Below are 12,347 nucleotides of genomic sequence, written 5' to 3'. Positions count from 1 at the left end.
TTATTGTCCATAATTCAATTAAGTGACAATGGTTATGACATAATCTTTAATCAAAAGTCTTGTAAAGCTATTAGTCAGAAGGATGACTCAATTCTATTTACAGGCAAGAGAAAGAACAACATTTATAAGATTGATCTTTCAGATCTTAAGAATCAAAAGGCTACTTGCCTTATGTCTGTTAGTGAAGAGCAGTGTGTCTGGCACAGAAGATTGGGTCATGCTAGTTTAAGAAAGATCTCTCAGATTAACAAACTCAATCTGGTCAGAAGACTCCCTAATCTGAAATATAAATCAGATGCTCTTTGCGAAGCATGTCAAAAAGGGAAGTTTTCAAAACCTACATTCAATTCTAAAAATGTTGTCTCTTCCTCTAGGCCGCTAGAACTTCTGCACATTGATCTTTTTGGCCCAGTCAAAACAGCATCAATCAGAGGGAAGAAATATGGATTAGTCATCGTAGACGACTATAGTAGATGGCCATGGGTAAAGTTCTTGAAACACAAGGATGAGTCACATACTGTGTTCTTTGACTTCTGCACTCAGATTCAATCTGAGAAGGAATGCAAAATCATAAAGGTCAGAAGTGATCATGGTGGTGAATTTGAGAACAGATTCTTTGAAATTTATTTCTTAGAAAATTGTATTTCCCATGATTTCTCTTGTCCTAGAACTCCACAACAAAATGGAGTTGTAGAACGAAAGAATATGACTCTACAAGAAATGGCCAGAACCATGATCAATGAAACCAATATGGCTAAACATTTCTGGGCAGAAGTAATTAACACAGCGTGTTATATTCAGAATAGAATCTATATAAGACCTATTCTAAATAAGACTCCTTATGAATTGTGGAAGAACAGAAAGCCCAACATTTCTTATTTCCATCCATTTGAGAATTTTGCAGATATAGATATCTCTAACTCAGATCATGAAGAACCCAAGAGTTTTGCAGATATAGATATCTCAGAAGTGTTTGATTCTAAAGATCATCTGCATAAGTTTGATTCTTCTGAGTTTGAGAATTTTGTAGATATAGATATCTCTAACTCAGATCATGAAGAACCCAAGAGTAAAGAAGTTTCAGAAGATCAAGTTGCAGCTTCTTTAGAGAATCTCAGAATATCTGAAGATCCAACACTCAGAAGATCTTCTAGACTCAACTCTTCTCATCCAGAAGATGTTATCATTGGAAAGAAAGATGATCCCATCAGAACAAGAGCATTCCTAAAGAACAATGTAGAATGTCAATTTGGTCTAGTGTCTTTGATTGAGCCAACTTCTGTTGATCAAGCTCTGGAAGATGCTGACTGGATAATTACCATGCAAGAAGAGTTAAATCAGTTTACAAGGAATGATGTTTGGGATCTGGTTCCAAGACCAAAAGGATTTAACATCATTGGAACAAAGTAGGTCTTCAGAAACAAGCAGAGTGAGAAAGGTGAAGTCATAAGAAACAAAGCTAGACTGGTTTCCCAGGGCTATAGTTAGCAAGAAGGTATTGACTATACAGTAACCTTTGCACCAGTGGCCAGGTTAGAATCTATTCGTTTATTAATTTCATTTGCCACTCAGAATAACATCACTCTATATCAGATGGATATTAAGAGTGCCTTCTTAAATGGTTATATAGATGAAAAAGTTTATGTCCATCAACCTCCTGGTTTTGAAGACTCTAAGTCTCCAGAACGTGTTTTTAAACTTAAGAAGTCATTATACGGACTGAAGCAAGCTCCTAGAGCTTGGTATGAAAGATTAAGTTCTTTCCTTCTGGATAATGGTTTCACTAGAGGAAAAGCGGATACAACTCTTTTCTGTAAAACCTTTAAAAAAGATATCTTAATTTGTCAAATATATGTTGACGATATCATATTTGGAACATCTAATGCTACACTTGGAAAGGAGTTTGCTAAGTCTATGCAGGCAGAATTTGAGATGAGCATGATGGGAGAACTAAAGTACTTCCTAGGAATTCAGATCAATCAAACTTATGAAGGAAATTATATTCATCATACTAAGTACGTGAAAGAGCTTCTGAAGAAGTTCAATTTGTCTGAAAGCAAAGAAGCAAAGACTCCAATGCATCCAACGTGTGTATTAGGTAAGGATGAGGTAAGCAAGAAGGTAGATTAGAAGATCTACAGAGGTATGATAAGATCTCTTCTATATCTTACTGATTTTAGGCCTGATATTTTATTCAGCGTATGCCTGTGTGCTAGATTCCAATCAGATCCTAGAGAATCTCACTTAACTGATGTTAAGAGAATTCTTAGGTATCTGAAAGGTACTACTAATGTTAGATTAGTCTACAGAAGATCTGAAGAATACAACTTAGTAGGATATTGTGATGCTGATTACGCTGGAGATAGAGTTGAAAGGAAAAGTACTTTTGGAAGCTGTCAGTTTCTGGATAGTCACCTGATCTCCTGGTACAGCAAGAAGCAAGCTACCATTGCACTCTCAACTACAGAAGCAGTATATGTTGCTGCTGCTGGATGTAGTACACAGATGCTCTCGATGAAAAGTTAGCTAAAGACTATCAAATATATGAGAGTAACATTCCTATATTCTGTGATAATACTTCTGCTATTTGTTTATCTAAGAATCCTATCTTACATTCTAAAGCTAAACATATTGAGATTACACATCACTTCATTAGGGACTATGTTCAGAAGGGTGTTTTTTCTTTAAACTTTGTGGATACAGAACATCAGTGGGCTGATATCTTTACAAAACCCCTTCCTAAAGATAGGTTTAAGTTCATTCTGAAGAACATCATTATGGATTTATGCCCAGAATGAAGGCGTTGAGAAGATCTGATATATGGATTAGATTTGAAATGTTTATTTATTTCTTATCAGATGTTCTGGTTTTGTTTGATCATTTAGATACTCTGATTCTGTTATTCACCTCTTCGGTCATATTCTCTGGTGAGTTGCTCAACGGAGTTTGGAATTTGGTAACCTTAAGTCATGATACATATGTCAATAGACTCGTTTCATCAAGGCGATCTCAACCAATACATCTATATAAATTGATTCAAACTCAAAGAGAATTTTAGAGAACACAATAAATTTTTCAGAAAACCAAAAGTAAAATTAAATGATGAAACCGAGTGATCAATGCCAAGTAAGTTAGCAGAAAGAGTCAGGGAACCAAGGGCTACACCATGGTATCGAGTTTGAAGCAAATGGAAGCATCTAACTACTTGAATTAAGTGTATTCGAAAGTGTCCGAAATTGAACTTGGTAAGGATGATTCAGGGGATCTCAAAGCTTGGGAGTTGTTGTGTTAGCTTCGCGGAGCAGCAAGGAAGTTGTATGAATCAATAATTTGCTCTAAAATGGCTTAGAAAAGTTTCACGATCTCAACATTTTGGAGAAAAAAATTGAAGTCTGAGCATGGGTTTTGTGGCTCTCTAAAGCTTGAGATTGAAAGGAATGGGGTCCTCTATTTGTAGCGGAGATGAGGGAAGTTCCTACGTGTGAATTGGATCCAAATTTGTGTTAAATCATGAGCATGAGAAGTGTGAGCAACCTTGGTCATGAAGTTAGCCAAAAGCGTAACCAAATGCCCTCAATTCTAGGTTATTTTTTATCCTCACACATCACTTAAAATCACCATGTACCAGTCACGTGCATTGCTTGGATCAAAATTGAGAAACAAATGAATTTTCAAAACTAACCACGAGCACATTTCAGTTTCATTTGGCCATTTTCAAATTAATGGGGCATCATGGATACTTGACCTTCAATGCACATTCTTTTTGCAAAGTGATCACCTTATAGCAAGGAATACAATGCGATAATAAAGTATTGATTTGGATACATGAGCAAAGAGTTATGAACTTGTGAATTTGGCACCATGACTTGTAATTAGAGATAACAATAATTCTAAGTCTAAAATGCCTTATGATAACCTATAATGTTATCTAACTTTTCATGGCTTTCTTATCATAATTAGTTTTTGATCCTCGAAGTAATCTTGTAGAGGAAATCAAGAATGACATTGTTGAAAGAAGCACTAAAAAATGTTGAATATTGAAGGAGTTATGATCTTGGAAAGTTAGGGAAAATAATTTGAAATTAGGTCAAATTTCACTAAGTCCACAAAATGACATCTAATGTTTTCAAACTTTTGATGATATTCAAAGCACAATTGGTTCTTGACTTGTAAAGAGAAGTTGTTGAGGGTTTCAAGGAGATTTATTTGCAAAAAGAGGCACTAGAAAATGTCGAACCATGAGTAAGTTGTGATATTTTGAACTTATATTTGAAAATGTTGACTTTTATTTTGAGGTGGTATCTTAGAGGTAAAAATTAGGGTATTACACATAGACACAGTGATTTAGATGGTGTATTGAGAATGTAATTCATGGTGTCGAAGCATGTTGCTATCAAAACACCTGGTGCTGTCAAAATATCGAAGGAGTTAGCCTCGACAGGAATTTCGACTTAGACTTATTTTGTATGCTTTAGAGAATTATGTCATTTGGGTTTTGCTTAGGGAGCATGCAAACTCAACATATAAATAGGGAGTTACCTATTGTTGTAAAGTAGAGTGATTCACTTGCAGTTGGAAAGAATTAAAAAAATCACAGTTTAAAAGCAGAGAGAAACTCTGCATAAACTTTATCTTTTTTCCCTATTTTTCTGAAGGAAATTTCTTTACCCACCTCCTAACCTTCTTGGTCACCTCTGGTGAATTTACTAAAATACCCCTTGTTTCGGAAGTTCATTTCCGAAAACGCACTTTTATTGAAAAAAAATGTGTTTTCGGAAATGTATCTCCGAAAAGGTGTTTTTTTTAATGAAAAATATTGATTTCGGAGATGCATCTTCGAAATAAAGTTGTTTTTCAGAAAATTGGTGTACTTCATCTCCGAATTCACCCCCTTGGAGGAATTTGGAAATGTACTTCTGAAATAAGGTCTGGACAAAAGAAAAATAACAAACAAGAACGATTCGCTTTATTTAATCGGATGAAGATTACATCGATCACATTACATAAAATTAAAGTTACATATTGTTAAACACGGGTAGGTGAGGATGATTCAACATTTTGATAACGTCGGCCCCCGATCTTTGAAGTTTCGCGTCCAACTCGATCGAACCCTTCAAAGAAAATCGGTCGAACGTTGTCCACAAAACCGCTAAATCTTTGTCGTTCTTGATCTTAAAAGGTGTGAACTCAATGTCTCCCTCGTCGTTAAGCGATGGCGAGCGGTACTCGAGCTTGACAACCTTTCGATTTTCGGGATATTGCAATAGCGTGTTGAGCGACGTTATCAACTCCGCAAACGGCGTGTCGCGCGAGAAGCAAAATTGGAACGACATCGGGTAGCCGGTGGTGAAGTAGACGAATGCTAGGTGGGGGTAGGTTTGTGTCATTTGTGTTTTGTGGTGTGAAGAGGATGAATAAGAGTGTGTTGTATTTATAGACTTATTGGAGCAATTATGGCCTAACAAACCTTATCCTGCTCAGTGGACTTTTCGGAAATGAACTTCCAAAAATTGGAGGCAGACTAGTATATTTCAGAAGTTCATTTCCGAATTATGCAGAAACAGATGTAAATTTTGCATTTTGTTGATTGCTTAGTGTTTTGTGTAAAAAATACAAAAGGAATTCAAAATAGACATAAATTAGACAATAATGACATAAAACATACTTATATTATATATATTGAATCGGTCTAATTTTACATGATAAACAACAATACATACAAAAATGGTCATTACAAACAAAAAACGATCCGGAACAAACTAAAATTCACGGAACCAATCGGTGGATCCTAAGTCCAAAATAGGTATGTTCTTTGACCGCTCTCTATTTTTCTCGCGCTCTTGGCTCATCATTTCTTCAAACTCCGCCATTCTTGAAACGAAAGGATCCGGACAAGTCTCCGCCTCATTTGAACGATGTGCCGTCCATTGACAAGAAGTAGCCGGTATAGGACACCCCGGTTTCAAAAACACTTGGACGAAGTGTCGCGATCGTAGATACCCGATGCATATGATGCGGCTCGACGCGTCCAATGGCGGTCGACTATGAAGTGGAAAGAAAGTCTCACTTAGTCCAAACCTCGTCAAATCGACACACACCATAACATATTCACTTGCTATTAGATGACCCATATCGGGGAATGACATCCACTTCGAAACCGGAGCGATACCGGTAAGTGATGGAACAAGTGAATCATGAATTTTCGTAAACTTTTCTTGATTTTCATATAGTCGGTCGTAGATGTCCCGATACGAAGTCAACTCCATAATAAGTTCCCGTCGGACTAAAGTGTGATTATTTTCCCCTTTACCGAGCAAATCCGCAACGGCCCGATATCCACAATTGCCATCGCCTCCAACATCAACGATATTATAGATATATTTGTGCATAAAAAGTGGCATCTCATCAATGTAGACAATGGGTGATTTTTTGATCGGCGGTGTGCGAGGTGGCTTCGAAATACGGGCTCCTTTATAATCACTACACTTGGACTTCGGTGTCGGTGAATCCGGGAATGATGCATCAACATGTTCAAAGTAGGAAGGAGATCGTTTTGTTGATGTGTCTTCTTGTGTAATTTTGGACTTTTTCGGTGCACCTTTCGTTTTAACTGGTTGAGATGGCGGTTTCAAATCGGTGGTCTCCGGAAATGCAATTTTTCGCAATTGTTCTTTTATGTGCATTTTCATTGTGTCATCCGCTTTAGCAAACTTCTCCATTATCACTTCCAACTCGTCGGAGATGGTGATTTTGGAGTCATTTTCTTTTGGCGGGTCAAAATCATCAAAACGAAGCTTCTTCCAATGGTCGGCTACCTCATCCATGCGTATTGGTGAATTCAACTTCTTCTTTTTTGAAAGTATCCAAGCACATGGAAGGCCGTATGTCTTTCTAATGGTACACCCACATAAAGAAGTATCCGGCCCCGTGGTCTCCGACCGCTTCGCTTCATAAAACAAAAAATTCAAACTCGATCGGGATATGTTGTAATTCAATTGGGAGAATAAAATTTGACCCTTATACCGGTATTCCATAACCGTCTTGCTCCGACCGAACGATGTTTAAATTTCATTGTGTTGATTTTCAAGCATTTGGTTCACGGTGTCCCATCCCCGACACAAATCTCCCTTGCTATCACCCAACCACCTCTTGAAGACCGCAAGTGCGGATTCAACTTGGTTAGTCGTGGTACAACCAAGATGTCTAACTCGATTTGTCCAAGCGCACACGACTTTTTCTCTGACTTTGTCAAGAATGGTGGATTCGACGTAATGACAAAAAGTCTTAATGGAACCACACAAAGACCTAAAGTGTACCAATTTCTCGGTATACACCTCTTCGGAGTATGCATCTAAAATTTCCCTCCATGCCGCCATTATCCTATCAACCACAACACCGACTTTGATAACTTTACCTTTTTCATCCGGCCTATCTTTTGTCCCAACCGCGGGTTTCAACTTACTTCTCACGTTGCAAGTTATGTGATACCGACAAAGTAACGCGGTAGATGTCGGGAAGACGGTATCGACCGCATTCATCAAAGCATTGTCCCGGTCGGTGACAATGACGTTTGACATAACCTTTTGATCAACTAACAAAGACTTGCATATTCCCAAAGCCCATGTAAAGTTTTCTTCTTTTTCAGACTCCAAAAAAGCAAACCCGACCGAATAAGTCTTGTCTGTCGAGGTCATACCGACTATCTCTAGAAGAGGAAGCCTATATTTGTTTGTCTTGTATGTCGAATCCATGACAAGAACGGTTGGAAATGTGTTGAATAATTTGATACTTTCGGGATGAGTCCAAAAAATATCACGCACCGTAACTTTGTCCTCGGACATTCGGAAGCTTGACACATATTTGTTATCGCCTAATAGTTTCAAAAGTTGTTGCATTTCCGACCGAGGGCCCATTTTCAAAACTTTGAGATTGTGTCGTTCATTGTAAACTTGCTTGATATTTGAAACGCTATCCGGTTTTTACGCTTCAAATCGGCAAGTATGTTGCGAGGCGCCACTTTGACTATCGTTAAATCCGAAATCACATTATTCTCTTCGCGGGACAAACGACATGCCATTGGATGTCTGTGTAACTTGGCATCCAAGGCATCATTATGAATTCCACAAATTACGGTTAAACGCCACAAATCATCAACCCTCCGAGTCGCGCGTAACTTAAACGGACACCCGCACTTTCTCGATCTCGTGTCTTCGTGTTTTAGCACCCGGTTTGATTGTGCATAACTCCCACCCCGTTCGCAATTCAAAACAACGAAAGCTTTCCGCCTACTATTTCCTTTGTCGGACCTTAAAATAACAATTCCAAATCCAAATTTACTAGCTTCGTTCCGAACCCAATCAATCAATTGTTCGCGACTACCAAAGCTCCGATTATTTGTAAATTATTGCCGAACATCAACCGCATTGATCATAGATTTAACGTCGATAACCGGATCGTTATTAACATTGACAACTTCTGGAACTACTGCGTCATCGTCTTGCACAATGTTGTCCGGATGCACCATACCTAACATATGCAAAAATTAGCAAAATTGACCAAAACTATTTTTTTAACTGCCAGGGCATATTTCGGAAGTTCATTTCCGAAATTTGTTAGGTAATATATTTCGGAAATGAACTTCCGAACCATTGCAGGTTTCAGCATAAATTTGTTGAATCAATGTAGTGAAATAGGGGATGAAATAAGAGATGCTTACCTCAAATTGTAGCTTTCTATGCTCCCTTTAACGTGATCAACGGTTTGAAACTTGATTTTGAGATGAAAAATGGATGGAGATTGATTGAGTTTTGGAGAGGGTTTGGAGAAGTTTTGGAGAAAAAATGATGAAATAGTGAAGGAGGGAAAATTATATATGCAGAAATGTTTTCGGAAATGAACTTCCGAAGTATTCACGGTTTTGAATTTTTTTTACTTCGGAAATGCATCTCCGAAAATACCACTTTTTTGGTGTTTTCGAAGATGCATTTCCGAAATGTATGAAAAATCTTTAAAAAAAATAACTTCGGAGATGCATCTCCGAAGCAGGGGTAATTTTGGGATTTCGCTGGGGGTGACCCCCATAGGGAGGTGGGTAAAGAAATTTTCTTTTCTGAAACCTAATTCCCTTTCTTTTCAATGCATCTTTCTTTTCTTCTCCACTATCGATTGTGCAGCAAAATCATCTTGCAATTAAGGTTGGTTGATTCACTTTAGTGAAGAATAAAGAACAAGAGGCAAATTCAATTAGTGTGATTGAATCTTATTCATTAAAATTGATTCAGAATTCTTTTATATATATATATATATATATATATATATATATATATATATATATATATATATATATATATATATATATATAAAAGAACTGTGTTGAAATTTAATATTTAATATAATTTGTTAGATTAGATTCCTTTGAAATTTTAATAGTATTCACAATCTAATTTTAACAATATTTCTCACGTATATAAATTGTTCTTTTAACCTTTTCATTTATAATGAAAATTAGTTATATCCTAAAGTCCAACCTTTGGTGCATGTATAGTGAAATTATGTTATTTTAAAATGAAAAATATAACATGGGAAAGAGAAAGAGAAAAAAAAATTATTAAAATATTAGAATAAATTCTAACAACAATCAAGAGACATTAACCAATAATTATAATTTAAAGAATATAATTTTCCACACTATAAAATATTAATTGTATAAATATATACTTCAAAATGCAAATAAGAGAAAACATGGCTCAGATTCTTAAGTTTGTTAGTGTCTTAATTATTTTTCTTTTCATATTCGTCATTGTATCCCATGGTAACGTTGTAACCAATGGTAAGTTCAATTTTCCAATTTATTTCAAAATTTATTATTAATTTTATATAAAATGCTTCATTTCCTATTATAATTTTTTAATTTTGACATCACAGGAGTTATCAAATGCAAGTCTCATAAAATATGTCGTAATCTACTGATTAATTGCTTGCATCCTAAATATCCAAGGTGTGTAGATAATATATGTGAATGTTTTTAATAGTAGGAATGAAGTTCAAAAATAATTATACGTATTTGTAACTATAGAAGGAATAAATTATATAAGGAATAAAGTTCAAAAATAATTCCAGTTGGCAACTATAATGTTGGTACTTTTATTATTTTCTCAAATTTCAATGTATTTTCTCCGAACCTTCAATAAATTTACCCACTCAAATACTTATTATTGTATTATGGCAAAGTTGTTGCATTAGTTCATTCAGAAATTAAGATATCCACTTTAATATGATAAATTGAATTTGACGAAATAAATATCTATGTAGTCTTGATTAAATATACTAGACCTATTTATATTGGATAAAATGTCTATAAACCTTTTTCACTATTAAGAAAAATGTGTTATTACTCTGGTTAAAATATATTTTTTATTTCAGTTGGGTGGGTGAGGTAACCTGTCATGGAATGTAAACTACTTTTTTTGGGCAACTGTGACTTTGGTTATGAGTTTGATTTTGAACAATAACATTTTTAAAATAGAGAGTTGGACTTTCTCCCTCTTTTGGGAGTTTTAATTGAGGTGAAATGTACCCTCAACTTATCTTCTTGGTTGGGACTTTTAATCGAGGGAATAGGTGCTAGGGGATCACTTTTCCTTCTAATTGGAACTTTTAACCGAGGGGAAATCTAAGGTAGATTCTATCACTACTGTGTTATACCGATTTTAGGCTGGATGAAATTTATATTAAAGCATAAACATTTGGATTTTACTATAATATCGGTATTTTATAAAAACATAATTATTTCTTCTGCAAGAAGAAATTGGTCATCTAGAGAAGATATTGCAATCCAAGAAGAAAATGGTAAATGATAAAAAAAAAATTTAAAAGAAAGCAACCCAATGTGTATTTTTCTTTTTAATTTCTTATTATTTACAATTTTCTTTTTGGGTAAAAATATCTTCACTAAATGATCCAATTTCCTATTTTACTAAACAAATGGTTTAATTTTTTGAAATAGATAAATTAATAAAAAAATAGATGTTTATGCTTCAAAATAAATTTTCCTAATTGATTGTTTATTACTTGAACAACTTTCATTTCGTTTAGTCGAACATATATATAACATAGTAGAGTGAGAGAAGATACAACTTATAGAAAGCCATGATTAAAAAGAGGAATACACAAATCTTACATATTACCTTATCTTTCCACTATGTAAATTCTTCACGATGAACCTGAGTAAAAACAATTCTCTTGCACTATGTGACTCAAGGCCACTCCATTAATGCAACCACCTTATAATATTCAACTAGTGAAAAGTTGTTATTCAAATATGATTTTAAAAAGGTTGCATATATTACATTCAAAAAGACAAAGCTTATTAAATCTATATAGGAACTCGAGTCTTCTACCAGCCGAGGATGTGTTATATCAAAACAAAATATTATTTTTTGTTTATTAACACCAAATATAACGAGTAGAATTATCTCAACAACAAGAATAACACAACAACAAGAGCACCAAAAATATCAATATAATCATTAAACATTAAATCTCAACAACAACAAAAAACAACAACAACAAAAAACAACAACAACAAAAAAACAGTAGAATCGTTCCACCTTAAATCACAACAACAACAACATTAAACATTTTATCTAGCATAACAATAAAAACAACTAACATTGTTAAGTGGAATCGGGTCAGTTTGATGTGCATAAGGTATATCCTTGTGAGTAATGAGTACACTATTCTGAGTAATATCGAATTTTAACTATTTTGAGTAATATATTCATTATTCTGAGTAATATTTATACTATTTTGAGTAATCTGTATATTATTTTGAGTAATAAATATAATACTTTGAGTAATATAAACAATATTTGAGTATTTATGCACCGTGCATAAGGATATACCTTATGCACATCAACGCATCCCAGTGGAATCTATGCTTTTATTGCTTCATTAGAGTTGGAGAAGAGATTACAGAGATCTAAAACTCGTTAATGGAAGAAATGATATTTTTGAGCTTTGTTTAGGGAAAAGATAATATTCGCCAGTTTGGTTTAGTGTAGAAATAGCATTTGATTAATGGAAGATGAATTTTTGAGGTAGAAGATGAAGTTTGTCTAGGATTTTGTTAACAAAAATTGAAAAATCAATGAACGTAGAGAGTTATATGTAACACCCTAAACCCTGAAACTCTTATTTAAATAAAATCAGGCAAAAATACATATTTATACAACAATGATGTCACACATCTCTCTCATAAAACCTCTTCCTCAAAAAAAATTCTAATAAAGCAGCTGAAACTCAAAACATGTTTGATCGGTAAAATAGCAAGTGTACTATTTTGCCTC

At 34.8% G+C, this 12,347-nt stretch overlaps 1 protein-coding gene and 1 long non-coding RNA gene across 2 annotated transcripts; one reads left to right on the top strand and one right to left on the bottom strand.

Annotated features, from left to right (window-relative positions):
* Nucleotides 1-5,735: 5,735 nt before the first annotated feature.
* On the bottom strand, nucleotides 5,736-9,252 carry LOC131598969 (uncharacterized). Its single transcript, XM_058871497.1, has 2 exons — nucleotides 8,717-9,252; nucleotides 5,736-8,526 (listed from the first exon to the last, which is right to left on the bottom strand). The coding sequence occupies exon 2, from the start codon at nucleotides 7,032-7,034 to the stop codon at nucleotides 5,760-5,762; it is 1,275 nt and encodes a 424-aa protein (XP_058727480.1). The 5' UTR covers nucleotides 7,035-8,526; nucleotides 8,717-9,252; the 3' UTR covers nucleotides 5,736-5,759.
* A 399-nt stretch (nucleotides 9,253-9,651) lies between these two features.
* Nucleotides 9,652-10,222, top strand: LOC131598968 (uncharacterized). Its single transcript, XR_009282470.1, has 2 exons — nucleotides 9,652-9,829; nucleotides 9,925-10,222. It is a non-coding gene; the product is annotated as an uncharacterized LOC131598968 (long non-coding RNA).
* Nucleotides 10,223-12,347: the final 2,125 nt, after the last annotated feature.

Source organism: Vicia villosa, linkage group LG4 (genome assembly GCF_029867415.1).
Source record: "Vicia villosa cultivar HV-30 ecotype Madison, WI linkage group LG4, Vvil1.0, whole genome shotgun sequence".
Taxonomy (NCBI): Eukaryota; Viridiplantae; Streptophyta; class Magnoliopsida; order Fabales; family Fabaceae; genus Vicia; species Vicia villosa.
This window is presented reverse-complemented; position numbering and strand designations above follow the sequence as displayed.

What these genes read in the sequence shown, in the direction of transcription:
- LOC131598969 (XM_058871497.1), bottom strand. Translation starts at nt 7,034, where the DNA reads ATGGAATACCGGTATAAGGGTCAAATTTTATTCTCCCAATTGAATTAC.